Here is a 27,854-nt window from a genome sequence, read left to right as displayed (position 1 = left end):
AGTCCCTGTAAACAGTTTCCTATCTGCTTTACTATAGCAGGTGTTCTAGGTAAGAAAGGGCAAGGGAACATTTCTGGAAGTTTCACGCTCAAGCTAATGCATGTACTCTCTCTCTCTCTCTCTCTCTCTCTCACACACACACACACACACACACACACACACACACACAGAGACATATGCACATTTACGAAATGCTGGCAAAAATATCAGGGAGCTCCGAAATGGTTGTCCACATAGGAGGCCAGATGAGCCTCCTTGAGCAGGGTCTTGACCTCGAGCGGGGGAGGAGTCACCCATCTGGGGGCTGCCAAGGTGCCCGAGAACCAGGACTGGCTGTACCAGCCAAGCCTCGCACTGGCCTTTATTCTTTACAGTGCTGAAATGGATGTTGGTGGCTGAGGGACTCCTCACGGTGAGCACATGGTGGCTGGTGAGCTCCGGGGGTTCATCTGGCTCAAATTTTCATAATTGGACTCCTGGGCCTGGGACCTGTGGACAGGAGAAAGTTGAATGACCACCCAAGACAGGTGGGAGGTCCCCAACTGCCCAAACTATATGCCAGCAGTGGGCCAAGAAGAGGAGACATTCTAGGGAGCAGTGCAGCTGGAACTGGCAGGGCTCAGAGATGAATGGCATCGGAGGCTGGGCAGAGTCAGGAATAGGGAGGGGCCCCCAAAGGCCAGGGCAGCCCAGACCATAGAGTCACTATCTCTGTCTGAGGCCTCAAGACTGGCTCCATGTCCCTGACCTACAAATCGGAATCTCCGGCCTGGCCTCCTGGTCCCCAACTGCTTTCCTGACTTCCCCTAGGACATCTCAGTGGGAATCTCAAATCTCAATGTCCACTGTGCTACACATGACCCTCACACCCGCCCCACTCTCTTCTCCTCTTGTCTTTATCTCAGGAAGTGGGACCCAGGACTCAGGCTCCCAACCCCGGCAGCCTGGCTCCCTCCCACACTGTGTGCTGCCCACTGGGCTCTTGGGCAAGCCCTGCCTCCGTCTACCCACCTCCCCACCACCACCCCTGCACCTTCGTCTAAACAGCCAAGCCAGCCTCTGCCTTGCCAACGGCCTGCACCCAAGTCTCCTGGGCCAACTTGTTCTGATGGAGCCACGCGTCTACTTAAAACCATTCAGTGACTTCCCATTGCACCCACAATAACCCCCACGCCTTTCCTGCCTTCCTCCTGTCCACCCTCCAGAAATGCCTGCCTCCTTTCTGGGCCTCACCTGAGTCTTTCTACTTGCCTTTTCCTCTCCCGGGCTGCCCCTACTGTCCCTGTCTTACGTCCACACTCTAGTGGGGCTTGCTCTCTGGAACTCCACCGCTCGTACCTGCCCAGGCCCCAGCCTCCATCCTCAGGTCCCCTCAATGTGATGTCCTCCAAGAGAACTTGATCTAAAGCAGCCTCAGCCCAGCAGCGGGCCCCCTCCCCAGGGAATCTGCTGCATCACGTGTCCATTTCCTTCACAGCTCTTACTTTACGATGTCAGGTGGCGTGTTTCCATATTTATTAAAATTCTCCACAATAGGATATGAGTTCTGTGAGGTCAGGGATCTTGCTGTGTCTTTAGTACCAGTGCCTGGTACGCAGTAGGTACTCAATAAGTATTTGTTAAATGACTGAACAATGGTCGGCTTTCAGATTCAGGGGCGTTGGTGCGACAGTAAATCAGCAAACAGGGACACAGGACAGGTTGTGGGACTGTGGAGAGATCGGCAGGCAGCTGACGAGTGGGGCCACCAGCAGTGTGGCACCTCCAGCCTTCAGGGCACAGGTGGGTGGAGTTATGGGAGTGCCTAGGCTCCTCCTCCCACTCCTACCCTCTGCCAGGATCAGGCCCAGCCTGTACAGGGTCTATGAATTGAGTTCTTTCTCCTTCAACACCAGCCTTCACATGGGTGGATGCCGCAGAAGAGGAGAGTATGACCCAGGAGTCAGTGATTTCCTAGGGGTCCCTGGGCCCCTCACCTAGGCTCTCAGAACCTCTAGAGATTTTGTTTGCAAAGCCTTCAGCAGAGTGCCAGGGGGGAACGGGGATGAGTGTCCCCAATGTGGTTTTTGTATGAATCTGCCTGTTCAAGAATGTGGAGGGGAAACTACAGGAAGAAACACAGCCTGGAGTTGTGGGGGAGGAGCAGGTCAGCGAGGCTTGGACTGTCCAGGGAAGACCTTGTCAGGCTGCAAGAGGGGTGCCTTGGTGGGCTGCAAGGAAGGCCCAGCCCCTGGTCAAAGTAGGACCCCAGCCCCAGCCCTTTGCCATTTATTCCTTCTCCTGCCTGGACCCCCTGGGTGATGAGGACTAGGTGGGTGGGGTAGGGTAGGGTGGAGGTGGGGAGCTCACTTACCGTGGTGGGGTGTCCGGGGTGTCCAGATGCTCTGTGGGAGGGACAGCAAGAGAGCAGGCATGAATCTCCACTGCAGTCTGCAGCCTGTGCGCCCACCCCCACCCATGCCATGTGGAAGGGGTCTCGAGGAAACCACTGTTTTTGAAGCAAACAGCAGACTAGCAGGGTGTGAAGCTGTGCCATGGAATCCTGCTGGGGAGTTAGTGAGGAGAGGGGTGGACTGAGGAGCAATCCAGTAAAAAGTCCGTTCTTCTGAGCACCCTGAGCACAAAACACTTGATGAGTTCCAAGAAACGGGCAAGAAAGCCATTGTGGCCACAGCAGCAGCCAGGGCCACTGTGACAAAGTCTGATCTCCTCACTAGAGTGTGAGCCTAGTGTTATGGACCTGGGGGTTCTGAAGGGCTCCAAGAAGCTCCCTCCCTCTCTGGGGCACAGGGCAGATTTCTGATCCAGATCAGAGACAGCAGTAGTGGCAATCTCAGGACACCCTGTTAGTCAATCCACCATGATCTCTGCTAGGAAGAGCGTTTCTCCTTGTTTTCCTAGCTCATGCCTACTTACATATTTTTATTTAGCTCTCCCAGCACGGCTTGTGTGAAGCCTTCTCCAGACGCCCCACCAGAGGGAGGCATACCTTCCTCTGGCTTCTGCAGAGGTAGGGTTGAGGAGAGCCCTTCTCATAGCACATTGCAATGATCTGTCTACCGCTCAGCACGCACTGCAGGGCAGGGGACCATGCCATATTCATCAGTGTATTCCTAGCACCCACACAGCACATAGTAGGTCCTCAGGAACGGTGCTATTTAGGAAGGTCCGTAGTCAGAGCCCCTCCAGAGGAATCGTTTACCGGGTGGTAGCAAAGGGGCGGCTCTAGAGTTAACCGGGTCTGGGTCTCTATATCTCTGCGCTGCTATCAAAAGGCAGGTTACTTAACCTCTCTGAGCCTCAGCTTCCTTATTGCAAAATGGGATTTTTTCGTGCTGGTTACACCTGCTGGGCTTCATGCAAAGAGAGGAAAGCGCCACGATGCATAGGGCAAAAAAACCGACATTCTGGCAGTGCCAGGGGGTCAGCCAGGTGGTCTTATCTAAGAGCAGAGAGCGCCGGCCCGGCCCCTCGCGGCCACCCGTGTCTGGGGCGCACCCACCTGGGCGGCGGCGGGCGGCGCGGGCGGCCAGGACCCCGAGCAGCAGCAGCGCCTTGAGGCCGAGAGCGCCGAGCAGGAGGGCGACCGTCGAGGCCCCGCTGGCGCCATGGAAGCGGAACAGGTAGACGCTGGCCTCGGAGCGGCCCAGGCTGTTGGCGGCCGTACACGTGTAGCGGCCGTCATGGGTCAGTGCGGGCAGTTCGGCGGTCACTAGGTGGCCGTGACCCTCACCCGGGCTCCGCACGGCGGCCAAGCTGTTGCCCAGGGCCGGGCCGGACCAGGCGAGGGCGGGCGGCGGCTCCCCTTCGGCAGTGCAGAGCGCGCGGAAGGCGTGAGCCGCACTGGGCAGCACCGAAATGTTGACGATCCGCGGCGCGGCTGCAGGGGAGAAGGCGGGTGACTGTCACCAGCCGCGATCAAGGCGGGGTAGGGGTAGGGTGAGAAAGCGGGTTGCAGTGGGCGAGCGGCGGGCAAAGGCAAGGGCACTCCTCCCCTTAGCCCTTTGGACGCCAGAGCCGGAGGGGTGGGGGCTGGTCAGAAGGGAGGAATGGGCACTTGGGTGCCAGTCTGCCCCCGTCCCAATACAGATGTGGCCTTGGGCGAAAGATTCTATCATCTCTGCGTCTGCTTCTCCATGTGTAAAGTGAGGATCGTGATAGCAGTTGCCTTAAGAGGTTGCTGAAACGATTTGGCAAATTCATGCTTGTGGGTGCTTGGACTAGGTCCTGGCTCCCTAGCAAATGCTAAGTGGCCATTATTGTCGCAGAGCAGGGTGGGGGCTAGAGTGGAGAGCCACTGCTCTAGGGACGGGACCCTGGTTCAGGCATCTTTGTATATCAGGGTCTGGTAAAGTGCTAGGCACTACTTGGTGGGCTGTCTGTGCACCCCTGGGTAGAGGGGCTGCGAGTGTCTTTCCGGGCTGGTAGCACACACCACATTGCACCTCTTGGCATATTTAGGATTGCCATTCACTTGTCTTTCTCGCCTCTTCGTCTGAGAGCCACTGGGGACAGTCACTCTACGAGAGTCACGGCAATGCCTATTCCCGGGCCCACCTCAGCCCTTCCTGGCACCTGGATTCTGCATTTGTGTCAAGCTCCCAGGTGGTCCTAAACTACCCCCAGGTGTGAGATCCCTGGGGTAGAGGAGAGGGCTGGGTCTCGTTGCCCTTCCTGGCTCAGCACAGCGCCTGGCACCCACGTAGCCCTTGGGGCGGGGCAGGCGGGGCAGGCGGGAGGGCGGGAAGGGAGGCCGGGGACCCGCTCCCGCGCCGCCTCACCGGTCACGTGCAGCCGGACGCCGTGGCGGCTCTCGTAGCGGTCATGGACGTCGCCGGCGAACTCGACGCGGCAGAAGTAGCGGCGGTCGTCAGCCAGGGCGAGGCGCTCGACGCGCAGCGAGAGGTCGTTGCGGCGCGGGTTGCCCAGCAGCCGGAAGCGGCCGTGCAGGCTCAGCGCCGTCTGGCAGAGCTCGCTGCCCCGCGCCGCAGCGCAGCGGAACACCTGCGGGCCCGCATAGGGCTCGCCCGCGCGCCAGATGGCCGTCAGCGGCCCGTCGTAGTGGCGGTGCGGGTGCGTGAAGGTGCAGGGCAGCACTGCCGCGTCGCCTGCCGCCGCGCTCACCTCGGCTGGCACCTGCATGGACCAGCGCTGCGCTGGCGAGCCTGAGGGCGGGGCGGGCTGCGTCAGGCTCGGGGCCCTGGGGTCGAGGCGCCCGCACCCGGGGCCTGGAAACCCCACGACCCAGGAAACGCTCCCCCAACCCCTAGCCTGGAAACCCCAGGACTCAGGGATCGTCCCCCACTTCCAGGGGAGCCGGAACCCCACCTTGTGACTTGAGGGGCAATTCCTGGTGCCTGCACCCCCAGGGCCTGCACTCCCTCGACTTGGGAGGTGCCTGGGTTCCCGCGGCTCTTCCCTGGGACTATTCACCTCTTCGTTTCCTAATTCACCTGCAGGCCCCTTGACCCCATATTCTTACCCTTAGTTTTTCCCCATCAAAACCTGCCCTGTGGAAAAACCCTGGGATCTCGTGGTTAAAACAGACTCCCAAGATCCCCGAGATGGTGATAATAATAAAAGCACTTACTGTGCACCTCTGTGTTGAGCAAGTTCTCCGTAGTATCTATTTTAGTTCTCACAAATGAGCCTACAGATAAACACAGTTATCCCCGGGTTACACGTGAATAAACTGAGGCTCAGAGAAGTTGAGTAACTGAAGTCACACTGCCAGCATGAGGCCAAGCCAGCGTACAGGATCGCCTCACTCTACAGCCTGCATTCTAGTGCACTAGAGGCTGGGAACTTTGGGGCTTCTCCGAGGACACCAGCACTTCCACTTACAGAGAGGAAACAGCCCCTGCGAGGGGGCAGTGTGTTTGGAAGCTAATGCGTTGAGTTGGTGCATGAGATTCCTCTAGAATTCAGGTATACCCAAGTGGACTGTGCCCTGACTGGCTTCCCTAGTGCCCGGGCAGGGAGGGAGCTGAGAGACCAGAGAAGTGGGCTGTTTCACTGCCTCCTTGCTCTGTGCAAGCACCTCTGGACAGTTTCCCCATTCCCCACCTTGTGAACCATGGATGTGTGGTTGAGCCAGGGTCTGGAAGCAGAGCTCTGCCTCCAGCTCACAGAGGGCTGGTGAACTGCAGGGTGTGTGTGGTTGCCTATGTGTGCTGCTTTGTGGGAGAGGGGAGCGCGCCTCAGAGGATAAGGCCAGGGGTGGTGCCTCCCAAGGAGAGGGCAGGCTTCTAAGCCTGCCCAGCCGGTGCCCCGGGGTGCAGTTCACAAAAGGATCTTTAGAGGAAATAATACGGCAGCTCTTGTAGTTCCAAAGGGCTTTGCAGTTTACACAGTGCTTTCATAGATACCATGTCATGTGACCCTCAAAGCACCCAGTGGAGACAGGCAGGGCAGATATTATTAAAGGTGAGAAAATGAAGGCTCAGAGTCACACAGGTTGAAGATGGGAGAAATATGACTTTTCTGACCCCAAGCCCAGTGCTCTTTGCTTTTTGAGGTAATTTAGCCCAATTTGCTCCTTGGGCAGGAGTCTTCTCAGCCCTAACCCATCGCTGGCAGACCATCCTCCATGGGGACCATCCATCTATGAATAATCACAGGTCGGGACATTCCTTCTGCACAGAACCAAAATCTCCGGCCGCCCACAGGACCACCATTGTTCTCTGGTGTGTGCCCATCGCTTTCCCATGATGGCCCCGTGCAGGGTCTTGTCATGACTATCCTGGACCCATTGAGCCTTCTCTTTTCTGGTGGAAAAATCCCAGTCCCTTTCCTGGCCTTCCTCATCCTCACTGTCCTCTTCCTTCATTGTAGTGTCCTGAGCCTGGGGGCTCCAGGTGTGTGCTCTAGGTGTGCTGGACCTGCAGTGCCGTGAGTCCCACAGTGCTGCCCTGGGCTGTGGGAGCTGTGCCTGGAAAAAGTCCCACTGTGATCATGCCCAGCTTGCCATCAAGTAAAAGTGTTACTGGATGGTTCAGTTCCAGGTTCTTGGTGCCACAAACAATTGGACGTGACAGAAATAGCAAAGCAAAGCATCAAGAGTGTATGAAGTACAGTATCACACCCTTGGAGTGGGAGAGTGACTGACCTCTACGAAATGAGATCAGCACCAGTTTGTTACGTTTCATGGCCTTTTATTTTATTTTTTCTCTTCTCTTCCTGAGCTGCCTAATCTCTAGCCAGCATCTGCCTTTTGATTGATAGACTGCTTAGCTACTTTGGCCCTTGTGTGCTTGTGCGTTGCCTCCATCCCATAATTTTAAGTACATGCATGAGATGCAGTCCATATGCATGAACCTTAAATAGCTAATTACCATACAGGGTCATTTTAAGTATACTTTTTCTCTCTAATGCACATGCCCATCTCTGAGAAGCTTACCTTTACTGATCTGGTCTGGATCTTGCCGGCCATGGGGTCTCTTACTTGCTTATCTCCCTTTTGTTTTGGCTGCTCAACTTCTGCTTCTTCTCTTGCTTTGTGTTCACCTGCCCCTTCACTTCCCTGTACTATTTTCCTGCCTCAAAACTACAAGTTCTTTTTTTTCATACAACCTGCTTTTAAGCCTAATCTCCTTTTTTTTTTCTGGACAAATGTAATTACATTTTTGAACCCGAGTGGAGGACCTAACATTTTATCTCTAGAAAGAGCTTGTTTGTTCAGTTAATCATCAAAGAACCTTGCTCCAAATTTGAGAAACCCTGTCTGAAGGATTGGCTGGTTCAGTCAGTACTTCTAGCTGCAGAAAGCATCTCTCCAATCTTGAGGTTGAGCCCCAGCCTTAGTTTCCCTGCTATTTCTCACTTTCTGTGACCTCAGCCTCCTCTGACCTCTTGCATCTTGCAGGCATCACAGAGCCAGGCACAGATTCCCCACATATTATTTGCTATCGTGCATTCATCAATTCAGCAAACATGTATTGGACACTTCCCCAGTTTATGCCAGGCACTGGGGTACGAGCTGTGGTGACAAAGGTGGACAGGATATCTTATCAGCCTGCTGGGGCTTGCAGCTTAGAAAAGGAGACAGATTTGTAGGCACATAATTACACTACAGTCTGCCAGATGCCGTAAAGATGGGCATGAACCATATCCCTTCTGTCTGAATATGGCTTCTGGCCATGTCACTCACCAGCTCCTCCTCTTCATCCTCAGGGTTCCACTGAGTCTTTCCTACAGCAGGGGGCTTCCCTGAGCCCCAAGCCTAGGGCTGGCCTCCCTCCCCTGTGCCTCAGAGCTGGCATAGGTACTTCCTCAGTATGAGCATTGCCTTTGAACTGTGTGTCTTGTCCAGACACTCAGAAGATCTGGCAGGGCAGGGACCACATCTATCTGGTTCTATTTGTGTTGCTGTTGCCCAGCATGGTACCTGCCTCTCAGTCACTGACATTGGATTGATTTGCTATGTGAGGACAGAAGGGTGGGTGTCCAGGCTGACAGGAGAGGGTAGGGGTGGTTAGAGCAGGGGTGTATTAGGCAGGCAGGGATTGGAGAACCCTTGAAAGAGGCGATGTCACTTCAGCAGAGCCTTGAGAAAGGGAGGGGACTGCACGAAGCCTTGAGGTAGCATTCTAGGCAAAGGGAACAGCAGAGCAAAGCCACAAGGCATGGACATCAATCAGCATAGAGGTTGTCAGGCATGAAGGCGTAATGAGGCCAGAGCACACAGTGCTCTGCGGAGTCCTCATCTCATTAAAAACAATACTCTGTCATGTGTCATGTTTCCATGGATTCATGGGGTTTTTTCCATATTTCCTTTACTTATCTTGGTTAATTTGTTCACCTCTGTATCAATACAGCATGTCATGTGCTTCATTACTACAGCACTCTAATGAATCTGGATGGTTCCCCACCTTTTCCCTCATATTCGGTCCTATGTATCTATATCTTGGTCTTTGCCCTTTTATAGAAATTTTAGTTTATGAACTAACAGCAACAGCAACAATAATGACAGCAGTAAACTCTTTTTGAGAATTTGCTTGGTTTGCATTAAATCTGTACGTCAGGATATAATTCTCAATGATATCCTCATCTCATTTAAAATGCACAAGAGGCCGGGCATGGTGGCTCCTGCCTGTAATTCCAGCACTTTGGGAGGCCAAGGTGGGCAGATCAGTTGAGGTCAGGAGTTCCAGACCAGCCTGGCTAACATGGTAAAACCCCGTCTCTACTAAAAATACAAAAATAAGTGAGGCATGGTGATGGTCACCTGTAATCCCTATGCAGGAGGCTGAAGCATGAGATTGCTTGAGCCCAGGTGGCAGAGGTTGCAGTGAGCTGAGACTGCACCACTGTACTCCAGCCTGGGCAACAGAGTGAGACTCTGCCTCAAATAATAATAATAATAAAATAAATAAAAGTAAAATGCACAACAACCCCATCAGGTGCTATCATTAGCTCCCTCTTAGAGAAGGGGAAACTGGGGTTTGCAGAACCACAGCAACTTGGTGAAGTCACAGAGCCAAGGCTTAACCCTGGGTAGTTTTGCCTCCTTTGTTCAAAGGATTTTTACCTTTACCTGTATGCTCCAGTGCCCAAGGACAAGAGCCAATTTTGAAAATGTCCTGAAGTGTGCTGCAAATGGCAGGTCTGGGCCCCTCCCTCCCTGGGTGGGCTTTGCTCTAGGAGCAGAATGGGAACACAGAGGCTCTTTCACCAAGGGTTACGATCTTGGCTGCCATTAGGAAGAGATTTGTGCTTCCTGTTTACCTGCTGAATGGGATTCAAAGAAGCGGGCACTTGGACTCCCGCTTACAAAGAGACCTTTGGATAAGGCTGCCCAGAGGACTCAGGGTGAGGGTGGGAAGGACTCAGCAGGATTTGCCCAGGGAAAAAAATGCGCTTGCTTTGGCTAGAATACAAGCTCCCCAGCATCCTGTGACATTTACAATTCCCTCTGGCAGCTTATGCCTGTCTGCTAAGACAGGGGAGGGAGGATTCCTGAACTGGAATCATGGCCCCTTACTGTAGGGTCTCTAATTTCTCTGCTTTATCTCTGTCAACCTTCAGGGGTCATCAGGAGACCCACATTCTTCCTGTTGTCCAAAATACCCTCCCTCAATGGTGGGCCATAGGGTATGGCGGGAAGCATGCTAGCTTTGGCACAGCCGGACCTAGGTGGCAATTCCACCTCTGGCCATTCTTCATCAGACTTTTATCAAGCACCCAATCTGTGCCTGGCACGTCCTAGGCTCCTTCACTTACCGGGTGATCTTTGGGCAAGTTATATAATATCCCGGGTCTCAGGGTCCTCTGCTGCAAAATGGCGAACATAGTACCTTCCACATAGGATTGAGGATTGAATGAAACCACGTATGTAGAGCACTGAACACAGTGCCTCACACGCAGCAAATGCTCCATATGTGTTAGTTCCCTTCCCTCACTAGTCCTGCACAGGGAGTGTGAACAGAGGGTGGTGGGAAAGTGCTCTGGGCGATGCCACAGGGGGTTAAGATGTTGGGCCGGGCGTGGCGGCTCACACCTGTAATCCCAGCACTTTGGGAGGCCGAGGCAGGTGGATCACCTGAGGTCAGGAATTCAAGACCAGCCTGGTGGTCAATCCCCGCCTCTACTAAACACACAAAAATTAGCTGGGTGCGGTGGTGCACGTCTATAATCCCAACCACTCAGGAGGCTGAGGCAGGAGAACCGCTTGAACCCGGGAGGCGGAGGCTGCAGTGAGCCGAGATTGCCCCACTGTACTCCAGCCTGGGCAACAAGAGTGAAACTCTGCCAAAAAAAAAAAAAAAAAAAGATGTTGGTACCTGGACACTACACCATTTGCAGCTCAATTTATCATGTTGGACCAGCTGAAGTATAATTGCCCAGTCCTTGTCCTTAACTCACCTGGAATTTCTTCATTTATTCATTCATGTGTTCACTCAATAGGTATTTATTGAGAGTTTACCATGTGCTAGAGACTCTGCTGGGTGCTGGGGATACAGTTGCAGTGCCAGTTAATAGCCTCCTCGTTAGGTTGACAGTCTGGCCATTGCTCAGCCACTATTTGTTTTTTAATTTATGCACAATTCTAACACACTTATTTGGTTAGTTTCCCAGCCCAGGGACATGAAAATTGAAAAGCTAGCATGTGGTTTCTGTTTGTAGACTCTTGGAAAGCAGCAAGAAATGAGAGTTGACATTCAATGAGGGAGGAAAACTTTAGTAAAAAATAGTGGAAAGACAGCTTAGGCAGAAATGATAAATGTACAGTGTCAAAGAGACTATTTGGAGAAGGAGTGAACCCAGAAGGCTTTGAGCCATCACAACACTGCAGCAGGCGAGTGTAGCAGGTGCACAGAGAGATGGCCCGAGGCACCATGGAGGGGTTCACTGCCGCAAGAGGCATTCTGCTTTGGTGGCATGCCCCTCAGAGTGGGTGTCAGGGGTCTGTCTGGGGCTCCAGCCCTAGCTCTGATGCTGACTTTGGGACATTAGGCAAGTTGCCATAGCTCTCTGGCATCAGTAGTCTCATCCATGAGTTGATAACTCTAGATGTTTACTAAGGTGACATTAAATTCTAAAAATCTATGTCTGAAAATGATACTTGGATAAAAATGACAAGAAAGCACATAAAGCATTTTAGAAAAATGTCTAGCTGGCCAAGCGCGGTGGCTCACGCCTGTAATCCCAGCATTTTGGGAGGCTGAGGCAGGCAGATCACAAGGTCAGGAATTCAAGACCAGCCTGGCCAATATGGTGAAACCCTGTCTCTACTAAAAATGCAAAAAAAAAAAAAAAAAAAAAAATTAGCCTGGCATGGCAGTGGGTGCCTGTAGTTCCAGCTACTTGAAAGGCTGAGGCAGGAGACTCGCTTGAACCTGGGAGGCGGAGGTTGCAGTGAGCTGAGATGGTGCCACTGCACTCCAGCCTGGGTGACAGAGCGAGACTCCGTCTCAAAAAAAAAAAAAAAAAAAAAGAAAGAAAGAAAGAAAGAAAAATATCTAGGTAAAATAAATCAAAGGACTTTTAGGTATTCAGAAAACTGACTTGAAAGTAGCTTCCATGCCTTGATGGTCTTTCATAGCGAAATTCCCCCCATAGCTCCCTTCATGCCTCCTTGCAGTGACCAGTCTAAAGGAGGAAGGATTGGGGCTGCAGCATCGGGCATTAGCTCTCACATCATTGTAATCATGATCCCACTAGGGAGTAGTTGACTGATGCCGAACCTACTCTCCCAAAGCCCCACACCTGTGTTGCCAGGGTAGGCAGAGAGCTCCAGGGAGACAGAAACAGAGCTGGGGAGCCTACACCAGCAGAAGCTGCAATTGGATAGGGTCAGAAACAGAAACCTTGGTTTTGCCACAGCTGACCAAAGATCACCAGTTCCTTGGTAAGGAAAAAAGCAAAGCAGGAATTTGCACGGGAACCTCTGTGTAGATCTTCTGTGGGCGTAGTCACGCTTCTGTTAACTAGAGAGAAAGCTGAGCTGCTTGTCGGTTTCATGGCGGAACACGGGTCACTTGCTCTCTGTGGATGTTTTACTAATGCCTGGAATTAAAGACCCTCTCCAGGGTGTCACAGACAGGAAAGTGAGTCCCGTGGTAGTCATGGTGGAATAATGGCCAGAGGGGGTGCCCTTACAGAATGGCACTTTAACAAGAATTAGGTCTGCTGGGGTGGGCTTTATGTGACACGGATTTTGAGGGGGTAAGGGAAGGATGGAACCAGGTGGGCAGTCACCATAGGAAGACCACGCCTCCAGGAGGGACAGCATTGTGGCCCTCAGAGCTGGAGTCCCTCAGGCATCTTTTGTGCCCCTGCCACCACCACATGGCTGACATTACCAGCTGACGAGTGGCCAGTATGAGGAGCCCAACAATCTGGGAGGGGCTACCCTCCTTGAGGGCACCTGGGCATGCTAACAGGGTGCTCCAGGAGTGTGGCTCCGGGGGTGGCACTTCCGGCATTGTGACACCTGGAGGGCCAGGAGAGGGCATTTTGAGGGCAAGGAGAGACACTCCCATTGGCTGTCGACCTCACCTGTAGGTATGTGGGTGGAGCTGAGGCTCATTGCAGCTCAGCCCTTCCCCTCCTGCCCCTTGGTTTGCTCCCTGCAAATCTTTCTCTGGGTTTGCAAGTTGTCAAGATAGGTTATCAGCAGAGAAAGGGCAAGAATGGGGTGGAGATCAGAGAGCAGAGGAGGGAGAGGAAGCAGAAATTCCAACTGTCAGCACAAACCAGACCCTGAAGGTTCCCGGGAAGGGGTGAGGTGTGAGTAGTGAGTGAAAGGCCAGCTGGTCTCTATCTGCTTCAGGGTTATCTGGCTTCCCCTTTAACCCATGCCTCTGCCGCAGGCTGACTGTGGCGTGGGTGTGGCCCTGCTTACCTGAGCTGATGGAGAGGCAGGGCCACAGGCTGACCCTGCTGTGGGGCCTGTGCCCACCCCAGGGTGCTGCTCTTCAGAGTCCCGATGTAGCCTCTCTCTGCTGGTGCCCCCACCCCCTGCCCAGCCTCCATAGTGGTCCCTGCTCCCTTCACTCCTCCCCTTCCCACCCCAGATAGGACTTCCTCAGTTCAAGCAAACTGCTCACAACAGCCACTGGGAGAGAAGCGCCCCGGCTCATTAAACCCTCCCATTTCCTCCTGGGCTGTGACACCAGCCCATGTCCTCTGGTCCTGACCTTTGCCTGTGTCCCAAATAAGCACCCCTGCATCTTTGGGTGACCGCTGCTATTTGTCTTGCCATTTGGGTTTGTTTTTCTGCGGCAGTTCAGAACTAGCGAAGTAAATAGCTCTCCACACCAGGCTTTGCCCAGGCTCCCTGCCCACTGCAGGAGGGTGCGGGAGAGGTGGATGCACACTCAGAAGCCTCTGGTTCCCATTTAGGCTGGATGCCCCGGCAGTCACCAAATCCCCATTGCAGAGGCCAGGAGCCTCACTTGCAAGGCTGTGCTGAAGAGTAAATGAACTGTTTCTCACAGGCCTGGCACAAGGGGTTCTGAAGATGACAGTGGTTGTGGTTGTGATATCTGCCTATCACAGGCTTGAGGACCACCTGAGGGCTTGTCCAAGGTCACTCAGGTGGTTGGAGCTCCCAGACCAGTGTTCTTCCCCCTGCCCCACATTCCCTGGCATCTCTAGCTTCCTAAGCAGATATGGGGGGAGATGGAGGAGGACCAGGGAGGCTACGTGGGGAGCCCTTGGGAGATTAGGGGCTGCTGGGCACTGGGTGTTGAGTATGGGGGTCTCCTGCATGAAGGGGAGGACATGGAAAGTAGAAGGGGCCTTTCTGGGACAAATGCTTCCCACTTTTCTCTCACCAAGGGGCTGTTCTGGGCCAGGGAAGGGACCACGACTGGCAGGCCTGCGTTGGCACAGGCGTCTGCTCACACAGCCTCTGGTGCACACACAGTGGTGGAGCAGAGCCTGCTCCTCGGGCCTCCTGCCCAGGCCGTGGCCTGGATGTCTTCTGGCTGAGCCATGAGGAGAGGCTCCCAGAAGAAGAGCAGCCAGAAGAGCGTCAGGAAGTGGGGGCCTGGACCACCCTGGTTCTAACTGTGAAGCAGCTGCTGTTTGTAAAGAAAACGACTTTCTGCAGCTGAGTCGGCTCACGCGAGTGGCTTGGCTGCACTAAGTAATCTCAACAGAGCAGGTGTGTGGTTTGGCGTTTGTTTTTGAACATGTGACTCCACAGCCCATGCTTCCTCTAAATCCTTTGTCTCTTGCTGATTCATAGCAGCTGACCCGTAACAGGAGAGGAAAAAAAGGAATCACCCTAAACCTAAAATCCCCAAAGCCTCGGCTCTCTTGAAACGGGGTGACTTTGGCAAGGTTTCATGGCCATTATTTATTGTGCGGCCACTGAGGGCCAGGAGCTGTGCTGGGGGCCTTTGATGTAGTGTCTAATGAATCTCCCCAGCACCTCTTCAAGGTGGCAGGGACCCCAGTTTACAGGGACTCAAGAAAGGTAGACAGCCTGCCCAAGGCCATGCAGCCAGTAAACAGCAAACAGCAGAGGTGGGCTTCAGACCTGCCCTGCTGCCAACATCCATACCCTCAACCCCTCTCCCATTGACCACTTGGGTCTGGCCACTGTCTCAGTGGGGCCCAACCCTAAATCATCCCAGAAAGATGGCTAAGTTGGGAAAAGATAGCTCCTTCCCTGTCAGTGCCTACCAAGGGTCCATGGCTGTGTGGGGTGGGGTAGTGGGGGGCCCAGCCAAAAGCCCCACACACCTGGGTTCAAATCCCAGCTCCACCCCTGCCACTTGTTGAGCCCCTCTGGGCCCCATGTTCTTCATCTGTGAAAAGAGAATGTTTCATAGGGAAGAGTTCCTTTTTCTGCCGGGCATGGTGGCTCACACCTGTAATCTCAGCACTTTGGGAGGCCAAGGTGGGCTGATCACTTGAGGTCAGGAGTTCGAGACCAGGCTGGACAACGTGGCAAAATTCTGTCTCTACTAAAAATTTAAAAAATTAGCTGGGCGTGGTGGCACACACTTTTAATCCCAGCTACTTGGGAGGCTGAGGCACAAGAATCACTTGAACTTGGGAGGCAGAGTTTGCAGTGAGCTGAGATGGCGCCACTGCACTCCAGCCTGGGTGACAGAGTGAGACTCTGTCTCCAAAGAGAAACAAACAAACAAACAGAGTTCCTTTCTCATAGGGTTTTGAGGCTTATGTGAGTTACTAAAGTGCCCAGCACGTGGTGAGAGCTGTGCAGAGGTTTGCTGTTACTGCCCAAACCAGCCCCGAGCTGAGTACAACGCCGGAGGAGAGGGCAAAGGGGTCTAAGGTGTGGGAATTTATCATCCAGTTATGGAGCCAGGACCCCTTACAGGGAATGTTGACTAACAGCTCAGGACACCATGATGTCAGTGTGTGGCCTGTGATGGCTGAGCATACAGTGGCACGGATGCTGAGTCCTCGGATGGGGATGGGGGAAGGACTGGGATCTGGAGAGAGGTGCTCTGAGGATTGCCTTTGCCATTAATCCCAGGTGCCCTCAAATGCATCGACTGTCAGAATCACCCAAGAAGGTGGTGAAAATGCAGATTCCTAGGCCTTGCTGCCCGATACTCTGATTCTGCAGGTCTGGGGTGGAGCCAAAGAACCTGCATTTTAGCAAATGCCCTCTCCTAACCCCAGGTATTCTGATGCAGATGGTCCCTGTGCCTTTTGAAACACTGTTCCCAGGATACCAAGTCACCGAGCTAAGTGACTGATGACATTGTTGCTTAAACCTGCCACAGTGTTCCCACTCACCCACTGGGATTCCTGCTGGGAGGGCATCTATCCCTCACTATATCCCCCACATGAAATCACCCCCTCCCATGCATCAACACTGTCCCCAAACGCCCATGCTCTCCCCACCTTCTTCCTCAGGCTGTGCCCATCAAAACACACGGCACTTGGGTGACAGCAGCACATGAAGCTTGTTCAGAGCCTGTGATGTCCTCTCTGTACCTGGCCTATTGTCCTCTGGATCCTCGCAACAATGGGTGGGGCAAGTAGCCTTTATATAGGCAGCCACCCTGAAGCCAGAGACATGGAGTGCCTGTCTCAAGTCACCTGAAATCCAAGACACAGCACTGATTTGAACTGGCTTCTGGCACCACAGGCCCCAAACGCAGCTCTTCCTCCTCCACAGGCCTGGAGGCTCTGCACACCCGCTTCCTGCCTTCCGGGGGAGACTGTACCTAAGATGCTGTCAGCATCTATTCTGTCCCGAGCATGGGCCAGAGAGAGTAGCAGACACTCACCTGTTGGGAGGACACATGCCAAGCAGGCCAGCAGCCGGATGGACTTTTCCATGCTGTGAGTATCTGAACACCCCAGGCCAGACCCACTCTCGGCCACCTCCCCAGTGAGGGCCCTCCCAGGCGTGGTAGGGGAAGGAAGGCGGGAGGCGGTGGCCAGGGCGCCCAGATCTGCAGGTCCCTGTGGGCTCTGCGGAAGCCAGAGGAACTGGGGACAGGCAGCCTGGCAGCCCGAGGTCTGATCATTCAAGCCTCGTGGAGTTTAGTCATGTGGAAAACCAAGAGGGGAACCACTGGGATGATTTTCCAGGACAGGAAACAGGAAAGAGGATGGGAAAGAAACAGGGCCATTTCCTGTGGCTGCCATCCCCTCACAGAAAAGTGTTGTTTATATGCTGTTTATATGTGGCTCACCCTTCCTTCCTCCCTCCCTCCCTCCCTCTCTTCCTTCCTTCCTCTCCCACCTTCCTTTCCTTCCTTCCTCTCTTCCTCCCTTTCTCCCTCCCTTCTTCCATCCCATCCTCCCTTCTCCTCTCCCTTTTTTCCTTTCCTTGTCCCTCCCTCCCTCTCTCCCTCCCTCTATCCCTCTCTTCCTCCCTCTATCCCTCTCTTCCTCCCTCCCTCCCTCTCTTCCTCGCTCCCTCCCTCCCTCCCTCCCTTCCTTCCCTTCCTCCCTCCCTCCCTCCCTCCTTTCCTATCTCCCTTCTCAAAGCTTAGGCTGGGTCTCTGGGCCTGGTCAAGAATGCAGAGCGCAGATACACAGATGTTTGCTCTTTGAGCGGTTGACCCAACTGTGGAGCAGTTTCTCCCTTAGACAGTGACCTGACACCCGCTGCTAGCAACCTCCCTGTCCTTCTGCCCCCTTCCCTTGGCACTTGGGGGTCTTCCTAGTCTCTCGAACCCGCATCTCCAACTCAGCTGCGAGTCCCCAGAGCCAGACCCGTTTCTTCAGCTGCTTGCAGACTTCTCCACCTCAACAGGCCCACAGAGCCTTTTACCATACTCTCTCTGCCTCCTCTTGTCCCCCAGCTTCTAGGTTCTGTGATTCGGTGGATGGCAGCATTATCCTTCTAGGAAAGCTGAGCTAGAAATGCGCAAGTCCCCCTTGACACCACCTCCTCTTCACCACACACAGCCAGTCCCGTGTTCTGTTCCTCCTCCTTCCTTTGGCCGTCCCTGCCTTGGCTCAGGCTGTATCCCTTCTCATGGGACTCCTTCAACTTCTTGGTCACTCTCTGCAAGCACAGTGACTTTTGAAAACAATGAAATTGATAATTTCTCTTCCCTGCTTAAAACCTTTCATGACATTTCATTGTTCTCTTCTTAAAGTTCCAACTGTCACGCCTGTAATCCCAGCATGTTGGGAGGCCGAGGCGGGCAGATCATGAGGTCAGGAGATCGAGACCATCTTGGCTAACACGGTGAAACCCCGTCTCTACTAAAAATACAAAATATTAGCTGGGTGTGGTGGTGGGCACCTGTAGTCCCAGCTACTCGGGAGGCTGAGGCAGGAGAATGGTGTGAAGCCAGGAGGCGGAACTTGCAGTGAGCCAAGATTGTGCCACTGCCCTCCAGCCTGGGTGACAGAGCGAAACTCCGTCTCAAAAAAAAATAAAAAAGTTCCAACTGGAGATCGACACAGGAAGCCCTTCAGGTTCAGGACCCAGCCCAGAGGCTGGTCTACTGTCTGTGCCTCCCCTCCTTCACCTGCCCCCACCCAACCACAGTTCCTAAGCCATCTTTGCACCTGTGATCTTCCCAACCCCTTTTCATCCTCTAGGTCAGCTCGTTTTTAACCCTCAGTCCTCAGTATCATCTCTGCCTGCAATTACATTATGTACTTATTTGTTTTCTTGTTTATTGTTCCTCTCCTCCCCCAGACATAAGGTTCAGGTGCTCAGCACTAGTTGCCATGTGATTCTTACCACCTAGAGCGCCACTTGGCATCCCATAGGTGCTGGAGAGGTATTTGAAAGAACGCAGGGGCATTTGCTCCTTGTGTGCAGACCTCCTTCCTCGCACGCGCTGTGCTGTGTTGTCATCGTTTGTTTGCTGGTCTGTTCCATCGCCTTTCCTTCCTACCCTCCTTTTCCTGGGCTATAATTATGGAGGAGAGAACCGTGTTTCTGGTCTGTATCACAGGACTTTGTGCAGACTAGCAATTAGATAAATCAATTAGATGAATAAAAAAATAATAAAAGAACGAAATAAAATAATATCCTCAGGAAGATACTTGAAACTCGCTAACACTCAGTGTAAATGGCCGAGGGTTGCCGGGAGTATGACTCCATTCTTCCACGGTGATGCAGTGGTCAAGGGTTCACAGTTGCATATTAGGGTTAAGGAAATACAGCTTTACCGATGGAATGCCAAGTGTCATTGAACTGGTGAGAGAAGTAATTTAGGGACAAGGGGTCTCAATTCTTCTAGGAAAGCTCAAGTTGCCTCTTAGATCTTCCAATACTACCTCCACACTGTGGCTGTCAGAGTGAACCTTCTAAAGTGAAAATATGATCATGCACCCCTCACCCTCATCTCAGGTGTCTCCAGAGGTTCCTTAAAACCTCAGGATCAAGCTCAAATTCCTAAATTTGTTGTTAAAGCAACTCCCATCCACCTTCCATACTGTTCCTTCTGCCTGGAGTACCACCACTCCCACCCCATTGAATCTCAGTAACTCCTAGCTTGTTGTTCAAAACTCATTCCCATGGTCATTTCTCCTAGGAAGTCTTCCTTGGCAGCCCAGTCTCATTTGGCTGCCTACCTGTGTGTTTTTCCACAGTTCTCTGTGAAACCTCTACCCCTAGGTATATCCCTTGACCTAGGATCTTTGATATTTTTGTCTATCTTTCCTCTAGACTTTAGGGAACTTGGGGATGTGGCTGTGACTTTACATCTCCCTCACCAAGCACAGGGCCAAACCATACAGGGTACCTAATAAATAGTCCTGGAAGGCATGAATGCATCAGTGAAAGTATACCCCACTTGCAGCCTGATTATATTCTGTCTTGATTTATTTTCCAGTTGTTTCTTGGGCTAACCTGTTTTCTCTGATTGGATTATAAGTTCTTCAAGGAGAGATATATTTAATAGATATTCTTTTAAAAATCTTCAATTTTTAATTGTTTTTGATTAAAAACATTTTAATCAACACATATTTGTTCATATTTATGGGGTACATAGTGATTTTTTGATATATGCAATGTCTAGTGACCACATCAAGGCTATTAGCATATCCATCATCTTAAACATTTATAATTTCTTTGTTTTGGGAACATTCAATATACTTCTTCTAGCTATTTGAAACTATATAATCATAGTTTTGTTAACTATGGTCATCCTACAGTGCTATAGAACACTAGAATTTATTCCTTCTATCTAGTTGTAATTTTGTATCTTTTAACAAATCTCTCCCTATCCTCTCCTTTCCCTACCCTTCCCAAACTCTGGTATCCTCTGTTCTACTTTTTACTTCTATGAGATCAACTTTTTTTAATCTTCTGCATACGAGTGAGAATATGCAGTATTTAACTTTTTGTTTCTGACTTATTTCACTTAATGTCCTCCAGGTCTATCTATGTTGCCACGAATGACAGGATTTCATTCTTTTTTATGGCTGAATAATATTCCATTGTGTATACCACATATTCTTTCTCCTTTCATCTGATGGTGGACACCCAGGTTGATTCTATATCTTGGGTCTGTGAATAGTGCTGCCAGAAACATGGGAATGAAGATGTCTTTTTCATATACTGAGTTTCATTTCTTTGGATAAATGCCCCCTACTGGGATTGCTGAATCATATAGTAGTTCTATTTGTAGTTTTTGAGGAACCTCCATATTGTTCTCCATAGTGGCTTCACTATATGTAACTTTTTTGTCCCTTTGGTAATAGCTATTCTAACAAGGGTGAGGTGATATCTCATTGTGGTTTTGATTTGCATTTCCCTCATGATTAGTGACGTCAAGCATTTGTTCATATACCTGTTGGCCATTTGTATGTCTTCCTTTGAGAAATATCTGTTCAGATCATTTGCCCATTGTTAATTGCATTGTTTGTTTTGTTGCTGTTGAGATGCTTGAGTTCCTTATATATTTTGTATATTAACCCCTTGCAGAGGATGAATAGTTTGCAAATATTTACTCCCATTCTGTAGGTTGTCCTTTCATTCTGCTGATTACTTCCGTTGCTATGTAGAAGGTTTTTAGCTTGATATAATTTCTCTTGCTTATTTTTGCTTTTGTTGCCTGTGTTTTTGAGGTCTTACTCATTAAATCTTTCCCCAGGTGTATGTCTTGAAGTGTTTCCCCTATGTTTTCTTCTAGTGTTTTATAGCTTCGGGTTTTATATTTAGGTTAGATATTCTCATATAAAATGCCTTCTCTTTTTTGTCTTAGGCACCTTGTGATAAATTAGTATATATTCATTCATTAATTTGATTCCTAATCTTACTGATTTTAAAATAATTCCACATATAGCAACTTTGCATAAGTAAGATAAATTTAGTTTGTTTTAGATATCCTTGGCACTGCCCCACATTGCTGCTTTATAGTGCATGCATGGATTTCTCACAGTGCTTCAGAGAGCACAGGAAACACATGTTTACAGGTTCTCAGAGAACATAAAGTCCATTCTCCATAGATACGGCTTAGCTGATAGTCATCAACAAGAAAACCGCTCTCATTCCTTGATGCTTTTTACTTTGCAATGTATTTTCACATCCATGAGTCTATCCTATCCTTATAATATTTCTGGGAAGTGAACAGAGTAGAAATTATTTATCTGCACTTGACAAATGTATACAGTGAAATACTGTGGAAGCAGTCTCTGAACTTTATCAGATGATCCCTGGTTTTCATTGGTTCTTTTCTTGACTCTCATATACCTCATGTACGTTGTCCCAGAGGACTACTGTTTAGGGACTTGGTAATGAGTCTTTCCCAAACAAATTCTCAAACAGGTAAGAATATGTGAATCAGAAGCCACTGTGATTTATATTCCCCATGAGATCATGTGGTATATAACCTGCACAAGGGTATGCGACAATCTTGTGTGAGTGTTGGGGAAAAGGTAAGGAAGGGTTGGAACACGAAACCAGGATTGTTTCTGGGGAGCTTAAGGGCCTCTCTCAGCCACCTGCCACTTGTAAGCAGGTTTGATTTGATGAAGATGAACCCCCAGCTGGCCCAGGTCCGTGGAACAGGGGTGTCAATCTCAGCAGCAGCAGGTGGTCGTGTAGCAGCAAGGAGGAATGGCAGAAGAAGCCTGCGGGAATCTCCAGTGGGAGGGTGCAGGGATCCAGGCTGAACTGAATTTCTCATTCCTCAGCACCTGCCAACTCCATGCCTGCCCCCAGCCAGGTAAGGTGATGCTCCAATTCAGTGGGCCCCAGAACCAGGGCCAGCTACAAGGCTTGGGTGGTTAGGAAGCCGGGGAGGTCAAATCAGGTTTCTGCCTAGAGGCTGCCAGAGAGCAGAACATTTCCTAATACATGACATGGGGAACTTGAGTGAGGTCAGTGTAACACCAGCTTATATCACACTTAGGTTGGGAAGAAGGACAGAATGCTTGGGGTTTTCTAAGTCATTCTCTATCAGAGTCCATGAGGCCATGCCCTCTTGCTCATTCTGGATGGAGATAGTCATTCTTCTCCATGCCTTCTCTTCTCTGGAAAACCCGGTTATTTTCAGCTTCCCATGCCGTTTTTTTCCTCTACCCTATCCATCACATGGGAAAGGCCATATTGTGTCCTAGCAAGAGCACAGTTTCTGCACCAGACGGGTGGAACTGGGTCCCAGCTTTCTCACTAACAACAGGATGACTTTGGGCAAATACATATTTTATTTCCTGTGCAAAATGAGGATGATGATGGCCTCCTTATGGTATTGCTACAAGAAAGACGGGGTGATATAAAAAGGGGTGATGCCTAGTGCCTGGCTCGCAGTGTCTTCAACTAATCATCAGGAAAATGCAGCATGATCTTTTTATTTTGGATCCCACCTGTATGGAATACACATCAATTCAGATTCATCCTGAAAACAACATATTTCAGAAAAAACAACGTGAGTTCAAGAGTTAGACAGAAGATAGTAGTGGAAAGTACATACCTATGAGAGGCTGATTCAAGCATTTTAGAAACATTTGGTGAACTAATTAACACACCTATCTTCTATTAATTAATGTGCATCCTCTGAGGACCTGGGCAAGTCTTCATTGTTGGTTTAGTTGTTTTGAGAAGCAACACAATTGCTTTTTAAAATACAATTATATAATTCAGATATCTATATATTTTCTGCATTCCCAGTGCTCCCTAAATCCTCACCCCAACTCCTTCTCACTCCCCAGCTGTGTTTCCTTGCTGGCCTTGAACTTCTCAGCTGCTGAACTTTTTTCCTCCTCTCAGTACTTCAACAATTTCCCTTAAAGGGACGCTTCAGATCAATGAAACAGAGAGTTTATAAATAGCCTGCCAAGCAGAGGGAAACATAGCATAAGATATTTCAAATTATTGGAAAGAAGTGGATTATTTAATAATTGGTACTGGGAAAACTATTTGAATAAAAACAAAGCTACATGTTCTTCTCAATTCTTAATCCATATTCCAGATGAGCAATTAATTAAAGGTAAAAATCGAAACCATAAACATGCAAGAAGAAAACATGGGTGATATTTAAATGAGTCATGAAATGGAGATATTTCTAAGTTTGGGGAAAAAATCCCAGAAACCATAAGGTTTTGATAAATTTGACCTCTTAAAAATTTTGCTTTAAAACTTGACTATTTAAAAGTTTAGGCCAGGCACGGTGGCTCACGCCTGTAATCTCAACACTTTGGGAGGCCAAGGCGGGTGGATCATTTGTGGTCAGCATTTCAAAACCAGCCTGGCCAACATGGTGAAACCCCGTCCCTACTAAAAATATGAAAATTAGCTGGGTGTGCTGCAGGGTGCCTGTAACCAAAATTATTCGGGAGGGGGAGGCACAAGAATCGCTTGAACCCAGGAGGCAGAGGTTGCAGAGAGCCGAGATCATGCCACTGCACTCCAGCCTGAGTGACAGAGCAAGACTCCATCGCAAAAAAAAAAAAAAAAAAAAAAAAAAGTTATGCAAAAAAACCCCAATTAAAGTCAAAAGGCAAATGACGAAGTGGGGGAAAACATTTGCAGCATGTATGGTAGATAAGGACTAGTTTCTTTTGTTTTACACACTCACACAATACAGGATAGTTCACAGAAAAGTAATAAAAATGGCTGATAAATGTACTTAATGGTAACTAAAGAATTGCAAATTCAATGGATGATGAAATACCTGTTTCACCTATCAGACTGGCAAACATTTTAAAGATAGATGAAAACCTGACAAGAGTAGGGAAAGGGACTCTTAGCAATACAGGTGAATGTATCAACCAGTCATCTCTTTAGAAACAATTAGGCATAATCAATCAAGGTTGCAAATGTGTGTATCCCCTTATCCAGCAATTCTACTCCAAGGACTTGATTCTCTAGATGTTCTCACAGAGGTTGGCAAAGATATGCATATTAAAATCTTCCAAAATAAAGGAAAACAAAAAAAATAAATAAAATCTTCCTTACAGTATTGTTTTGCTATAATAGACAACTGTAAACAACATGTATTATCATTAGCAGGGACTGGTCAAGTATTTAAATACCCATATAGTTAGATAATTTGAATCTATTAAAAAGATTAGAACATATATGTATGTGCTGATTTAGGAAGATTCTCAAGATAATATTGAATGGAAAAAATAAGGTATAGAATAGGCTATATAGTGTGATTTTACTTATGTTAAAAGAAAAAGGGGCTATAAGCTTGTGTATGCATACATACTTTCTAGAAAGACTCAGAAGAAACAATGAAAGGTTATTGTCTCTGGGGAGGTGTGATAGTTTAAGTTTTTGTACACAAGTATACTCCTTCCTTCTTACCTTCAAAAGATGGAACTTTATTCTCCTGTGGACTGGCCTTATTGACTCACCTCTAATGAATAGAATATGGCAGAAACGACAGTGTGTAACTTCTGAAATATATCATAAACGTCAATGTGGCTTCCTTGTTGCTCTCTCTTTTGTTACTCTGGAGGAAGCCAGCTGACATGTCATGAGGACTCTCAAGCAGCACTGTGGAGAGGCCCATGTGCTAAAGAACTGAGCCTTCTCACCAATAGCAGTGAGGGCCTGAGACCACCTGCCAATAGTCAGATGAATAAAACAACTTGGAAGCAGATCCTCCAGCTTCAGTCATGCCTTCAGATGATTGCAGCCCTGAAGATGCTGACATCTTAGCTGCAACCTCATGAGAGACCCTGGGCCCAGCCACTCAGCTAAGTTGCTCATGAATTCCTCACTCACAGAATTATAAAATAAATGTTTGTTGATTTAAGCCATTAAGTTTTGGTGTCCTTGTAATTAGCAGTAAATAACTAATATAGAAGTAGAAGTGGTGGTAGAGAAAAGAAAGGAAAGAAACTTTTTTGAAATTTTTCTAAAAAAGGAAAGAGAGACATTTTTATTTTTATATTCTTTCATTTTTTTAAAACAATTTTTTATTCCCATAGGTTATTGGGGAACAGGTGGTGTTTGGTTACATGAGTAGGTTCTTTAGTGGTGATTTGTGAGATTTTGGTGCACCCATCACCTGAGAAGTATACAATGCATCCTATTTGTAGCCTTTTATCCCTCACCCACTTCCCACGCATTCCCCCTGAGTCTCCAAAATTCATTGTGTAGTTATTAAGCCTTTGCATCCTCTTAGCTTAGCTCCCACTTATGAGTGAGAACATAAGATGTTTGGTTTTCCATTCCCGAGTTACTTCACTTAGAATAATAGTCTCCAGTCTCATCCAAGTTGCTGTGAATGCCATTAATTCATTCCTTTTTTATGGCTGAGTAGTATTCCACCATATATATACCACAGTTTCTTTATCCACTCATTGATTGATGGGCATTTGGATTGGTTCCACGTTTTTGTAATTAAGAATTGTGCTGCTATAAACATGCGTGTGCAAGTATCTTTTTTGTATAATGACTTCTTTTCCTCTGAGTAGACACCCAGTAGTGGGATTGCTAGCTCAAATGGTTGTTCTACTTTTAGTTCTTTAAGGAATCACCACACTGTTTTCCATAGTGGCTGTACTTACATTCCCACCTGCAGTGTGGAAGTGTTCCCTCTTTGCCGCATCCACGCTAACATCTACTATTTTTTTATTATGGCCATTCCTGCAGGAGTAAGGTGGTATCGCATTATGGTTTTGATTTGCATTTCCCTGATCATTAGTGATGTTGAGCATTTTTTCATGTTTTTTGGCCATTTGTATATCTTCTTTTGAGAATTGTCTATTTATGTCCCTAGCCCACTTTTTGATGGGACTGTTTGTTTTTTTCTTGCTGATTTGTTTGAGTTTATTGTAGATTCAGGATATTAGTCCTTTGTCAGATGTATAGATTGTGAAGATTTTCTCTCACTCTGTGGGTTGACTGTTTACTCTGCTGACAATACCTTTTGCTGAAGCTCTTTAGTTTAATTAAGTCCAAGCTATTTATCTTTTTATTGCATTTACTTTTGGGTTCTTGGTCATGAAATTCTTGCCTAAGCCAATGTCTGGACGAGTTTTTCCAATGGTATCTTCTAGAATTTGTATAGTTTCAAGTCTTAGGTTTAAGTCCTTAATCCATCTTGAGTTGATTTTTGTGTAAGGTGAGAGATGAGGATCCAGTTTCATTCTCCTGCACATGGCTAGCCAGTTATCCCAGCACCATTTGTTGAAAAGGGTGTGCTTTCTCCACTTTATGTTTTTGTTTGCTTTGTCGGGGATCAGGTGGCTGTAAGTATTTGGCTTTATTTCTGGGTTGTCTATTCTGTTCCATTAGTCTATGTGCCTATTTCTGTGCTAGCACTATGCTGTTTTTGTGACTATGGCCTTATAGTATAGTTTGAAATCAGGTAATGTGATGCTTCTAGATTTGTTCTTTTTGCTTAGTCTTGCTTTGGCTATGCGGGCTCTTTTTTGGTTCTATATGAATTTCAGAATTGCTTTTTCTAATTCTGTGAAGAATGATGGTAGTATCATTGTGAATTGTGTTGAATTTGTAGATTGCTTTTGGCAGTATGGTCATTTTCACAATATTGATTGTATCCATGCATGAGCATGGGATGTGTTTCCATTTGTTTGTGTCATCTATGGTTTCTTTCAGCAATGTTTTGTAGTTTTCCTTGTAGAGGTCTTTCACCTCCTTGGTTAGGTAGATTCGTAAGTATTTTATTTTATTTTTTGCAACTATTGTGAAAGGGTTGAGTTCTTGATTTGATTCTCTGCTTGGTTGCTGTTGATGTATAGAAGAGCTACTAATTTGTGTACATTAATTTTGTATCTGGAAACTGCTGAATTCTTTTTTTTCCAAATATTTTTGTCTTTTTATTTTTCTATAAGGTGCATATCACTTTGGTAATATTCTTCTAATGAGAAAAAATTTAAATAACTTGTAGTGAGTTCTCCAAGCCCTCCACCCAGCTCCATTCATAGTCATAAATACTTTTGGACCAAAAGAAAGAAGAAAACAATGACCAATTACTAAGACTTACTGTTGGGTGGGCATATATCACATACATGATCTCATTTAGTCCCATAAATATGCATGTTGTCTCCATTTTTACTGATGAGAAAACTGAGTGTCAGATAAAATAAATGGTAGCTGTGCCTGAAGTCACACAGCTAGTAACAGATCTCATCTATCAGGTCTACCCAACTATAAGCTCCAGCCCTTTCCACTACAGCACACAGCAGAGGGCTCTCCTGAGAGCACTCACCTCTGAAGCCATGGTCAGCACTGAGAAGGGTGAAAATAAATCAGTTCCCAGGGTCATTGTCCTCTGATGTAAGCCCACCAGAAGTCAGGGACCTTTGCATTAGCAGAAGCTGGGTCAAAGCTGTGGGGGTGTATATTGGCTTGTAGTTAATGGATAACAGTGTATTTCAGCATTGACCCATGATGAACAAGAACAACCAATATCATGCACTCACTGTAAACATCTGGCCAGAGAGTCTTGGGCTCAACTCCTGGCTGGATGTGTGGTCTTAGGCAGATAATTCAATTTCTCAGGATTTTGGTCACATCGTTT

General features: G+C 48.8%; 1 protein-coding gene across 1 annotated transcript; it reads right to left on the bottom strand.

Annotated features, from left to right (window-relative positions):
- Positions 1-27,599, bottom strand: SIGLEC15 (sialic acid binding Ig like lectin 15). The gene is made up of 11 exons (XM_063796135.1): positions 27,543-27,599; positions 18,644-18,815; positions 17,620-17,690; positions 16,722-16,908; positions 12,804-12,934; positions 9,536-9,638; positions 5,591-5,650; positions 4,782-5,165; positions 3,503-3,880; positions 2,354-2,384; positions 1-489 (listed from the first exon to the last, which is right to left on the bottom strand). Exons 1-11 carry the CDS (start codon positions 27,597-27,599, stop codon positions 408-410), a joined length of 1,656 nt encoding a protein of 551 aa, XP_063652205.1. The 3' UTR covers positions 1-407.
- Positions 27,600-27,854: the final 255 nt, after the last annotated feature.

This window comes from Pan troglodytes, chromosome 17, assembly GCF_028858775.2.
Source record: "Pan troglodytes isolate AG18354 chromosome 17, NHGRI_mPanTro3-v2.0_pri, whole genome shotgun sequence".
Classification (NCBI taxonomy): domain Eukaryota; kingdom Metazoa; phylum Chordata; class Mammalia; order Primates; family Hominidae; genus Pan; species Pan troglodytes.
The sequence above is the reverse complement of the archived record's forward strand: the minus strand, read 5'-3'. Positions and strand labels throughout refer to the sequence as shown.